This window comes from Pinus tabuliformis, chromosome Q (assembly GCF_031772625.1).
Source record: "Pinus tabuliformis cultivar Carrire ecotype Pingquan chromosome Q, CPIR1, whole genome shotgun sequence".
In the NCBI taxonomy this organism is placed as follows: Eukaryota; Viridiplantae; Streptophyta; class Pinopsida; order Pinales; family Pinaceae; genus Pinus; species Pinus tabuliformis.
Genome location: NC_142296.1, coordinates 1,189,579,892 through 1,189,584,055, shown reverse-complemented (window position 1 = coordinate 1,189,584,055; position 4,164 = coordinate 1,189,579,892). Strand labels below are relative to the sequence as shown.

Here is a 4,164-nt window from a genome sequence, read left to right as displayed (position 1 = left end):
ATATTTATGATAGAGTAGTTTAAGTAAGTGAAAAGATTTGAAATTTTTTGTAATCTAAGTTATAGCTATCATATTATAGAATTTTAATTACCCTATAAATTTTTAAGAGTGATGAATCTATTTTTGTTTTCTATCAAAATTATGCAAAATTAAAAACATGTAAAAAATTACGGTCGGGAAAAAATTTACACCACATTATAAAATATGAATTTTTATTATTTAAATCTTTTTTAATTAAAAAATTAAAATATTTAAATCATTAAATTAAAATTTATCTTTACTCGATTTTATCAAGTAAATAAAATTGACCTTTACACCAAATTTTAAATTATAAAATTCAGGCTTTTGTGATCCATATCAAGATTGTGAGAGATTTTTCAGCGAAAATCACATGGAGTATCACATGGAGTACCAAATTTTAAAAATAAAATAAAATAAAACAAAACGTAAAGATTAGATGGATTACACCTGAGTTTGATAGGTTTTGGCACCTTCAGAAAAAAAAAATGTCAAATATTATGAAAGTCTTTCACATTCATAGTTGACTGATATATTATGAAAGTCTTTCACATTCATAGTTGACTGAAATGCTGTAATCGGTAACATTAAATCACGAATTTAACGCTACAACGAAGCTTTTAACCTTGTTGGATTTGAGAAGATATATTTGTCAAAAGTGCAGAACTTAATGAAAGGCGGTTCGAAAAAACAAAACAGGATCTTTCTTAATGCAAAATATGATCTTTTTATTTATGAGTGGCAGAATTTTGTCTGAAACATGAGACTTGTAATAATAGCAACGGTAAGTAGCCTCAATCACTTTATTGACTATTTCACTTTATTCGGTATTTTTTATTTGTGAGTGGCAGAATTTTGTCTGCAACATGAGACTTGTAATAGTATAAACGGTAAGTAGCCTCGATCACTTTATTGACTATTTCACTTTATTGGTTATTTTGAACTAGAGTGATGGTGATGAAGTAGCGCTGGCTAATTATTCTTAACAGCTAAGGTTGCTTCCAGGGTCCACATTAAATTGGCTGCAGTAGTTGGTATAATGACTGATGCGGTCATTAACTTCGTCGGTATTTCCACCGTTGCATTCTACTGCTCCATTGATTGCTTGAATGGTTGCCCCGAAACCCTGACCGGATGTAATAGCGGTGTGGCAGTTGCTGTTCACATTCCAAAACCAGAGCGCAGTCTTCCATGAGGTTAAGTCGTCCTGAGCAACAGTATCAGGGTTGTTCAGCAGATCTTGGCCCAGATAATCACCAGCTGCACCATAATTATAATTCCTGCAGAAAGCAAATGGTAAGTCACCGAACATTCAATTCACATTTCTATAATTGCTTGCCTACCAAATAGATAGACATATACACAAAGATACATACCATGAGAGTTGCAGGGGGCCACGTCCATAGTATTGCTTCCCGGCTGCGCAGGGATATTGCGTATTGGTGGAGTCACAATAATCGCTTTTGGTTGTCTCCTCAACGTAGCACAGATCTGTTAACCAGCCAGACAGTCAACATAAATAAATAACTAATTTTTAATATCTATTATGTAAAATTATTACCACAGATCTGTCATTATGTAAAATTATTAGCACAGATATGTTATTAATGCCAAATTATTATAATATTTATTATGTAAAATTATAAGATTCAAGGTTAAAAGTACTCTACTATTTATTGAAAAAAAATAAAAATAAGGTGATATAATATATATATATATTTTAATGTTGGTTGGCAATTTTTCAAATCCTCCATTATAGATATATTGTTTCCATAGTGTTTTTTCAGATTTTTTAATTAGTGTTATAAAGTGACTGTGGCCAACAAAGCTCCCAAGTAATTCCTAAGATTTCTCACAGATAATTTTTCAAGCTTTTAATCCTTCACAAAATTAATATTATCCAGCCTTTTCAACAGTTGCCCCTTCTAAGACTCTATCCAGCCTTTTCAACAGTTGCCCCTTCTAAGACTCATTCTCGCTGATTTTTGGGAAGATGGACCAAAGTCCTCTCTGCCTCAATGGGCTTATTTACAAAGTATATAACTAATTTTTAATATCTATTATGTAAAATTATTAGCACAGATCGGTTAACCAGCCAGCCAGTCAGATCTATTGTGTAACATGATAAGATTCGAGGTTCAACGTTAATTTCCAGATCTCTTAAGTTGTGTCACAATTGCACCTGTAAAGTGACTGTGGACCTTGAAACGCATATACAGTTCTTCTACTTTCTATATTATGATCTTTTCTACAAAGCTCTTAACCAATTCTTAAGATTTCGCATTAATCTTTTATGAAATTAATATTATCCCAACTTTTTGATGATTGTCCCTTCTAAAACGAGTTCTTGCTTCTACTTTCTATATGATCTTTTCTACAAAGCTCTTAACCAATTCCTAAAATTTCTCATAGATATGATTTTTCAAGCTTTTGACCCCTTTATGAAATTAATAGTATCCCAACTTTTTGACGATTGTCCCTTCTAAAACGAGTTCTTCTTCTACTTTCTATATGATCTTTTCTACAAAGCTCTTAACCAATTCCTAAAATTTCTCATAGATATGATTTTCAAGCTTTTGAAATTAATATTATCCCAACCTTTTGACAATTGCCCCTTCTAGAACTAGTTCTCGCTGATTTTTTGGAGGATCAGAACCTCGACCAAAGTCCTGGCTGCCTCAAGTGGCCTTATTTACTAAATAAACTCGACGAAAGTCCTGGCTGCCTCAACTGGCCTTATTTACCAAATAAACTTATATTAAAAGGCATATTCTAATATATTAAAAGCATATACTAATTTATAGAAAAATTTTCTTTTAAGTAGAATTCAGTGATATAATTTCAATAAAATTGTGATTTTTTTGGTGGTTTAAAATATATTTTTAAATTTATAAATAAATTCAATCTCTATCAAAACATTCAAATTCTACCCATTAAAAAACTAAAAATCAATTAAAATCCCTAATTGATAACTGTCTAAAAAAAGCCAAACCATGCCAAACCAAATACCCGTTTTTTTCCCAAGAAAAAACGTACTTTTCAAGCACAAGACCTGTTTAGTTGTAATTTTATGTAAAAAAACAAAACCTAATATCTATAAATTCTGGAATGAAATGATAAATTCTATAGATTTAAAGATCATATGAAAAATTTGTTTATAAAAACAGGTATAAGCATGTGAGACGCACTCGTAGTCTCGTGAGCAACGTTGGCGAAGAAAGCAGCAATTTCTCTCTTGTTGTCATCGGAGGTTCCAGTTGTGCCAAAGCTAGAAAATGAATTGGCCGCATTTATGAAGTCACTGTATGCATAGAAGGTCTTTCCTGCGCAGCTATCAGCAGCAGCAGACAAAATTCCATTGAAGAAATCTTGGGTAGCAATATCCGAAACAGCTCCACGGCAGATAGAAAGAGCAGAAAGGGCAAAAGCAAACCATAGAATAACAGCGTTCACACGGAGATGAGTTGCCATATTTGCGAGTATACTCTTGTTATGGCTGGCACAGACACAAAATTCTGGTGCGCTGCTCCGCTGTACGTGAAGAGAAGAGGGTGAGATGAGTGTTCGTTATATAGCAGCGGGGATCGGGATGATATTTGGTTCAAGTTGATTTCATGTTGACTTATCACCGGGTCTCTACCGTGAAAAACACGGTACAAATTAACATTAATATTTACGCGTCACAGTTCAAAGAACCTCGCTTTCCTCCCTCAACAACCAGGATTTGGTCATGGTTGAATGCACCGTCGAATTTGAAGAGTTCCCATCACAGACAACCTGCACAGCGCAGATCACGCTCGAAGACAAAGGGATTCGTTTGGCATTTGGGCGGAGACGCAAACTCTTTTTTTCAGCCAGCCTTCCATTAATAATTACACAGTAGAATATGAGTCCCATTCCCATTACAGGCCAAGTTGTGGAATTGTGAAATGGTCTTTGATTTAAGATTATGGCATTCAAATCTGGTAGGCGCATTATTCAAAAGTAACGGATTGCTTAATATTCATTAGAGATCGATTGACAGCGATAAAAGTTGATCTAATAACATTTATATAATTTTAAAATTCGAAGTTATCTCTTCGTCCTTCTATTAATACAGATTTCTATAATTTTAGAAGTAGACCATGCATTTTTGTGTGAAGTGAA

The 4,164-nt window shown here is 33.3% G+C and overlaps 1 protein-coding gene across 1 annotated transcript; it reads right to left on the bottom strand.

Annotated features, from left to right (window-relative positions):
- Window positions 1–719: 719 nt before the first annotated feature.
- Window positions 720–3,572, bottom strand: LOC149223967 (endochitinase 4-like). Its single transcript, XM_089383439.1, has 3 exons — window positions 3,207–3,572; window positions 1,395–1,509; window positions 720–1,298 (listed from the first exon to the last, which is right to left on the bottom strand). Exons 1-3 carry the CDS (start codon window positions 3,487–3,489, stop codon window positions 1,001–1,003), a joined length of 696 nt encoding a protein of 231 aa, XP_089239565.1. The 5' UTR covers window positions 3,490–3,572; the 3' UTR covers window positions 720–1,000.
- Window positions 3,573–4,164: the final 592 nt, after the last annotated feature.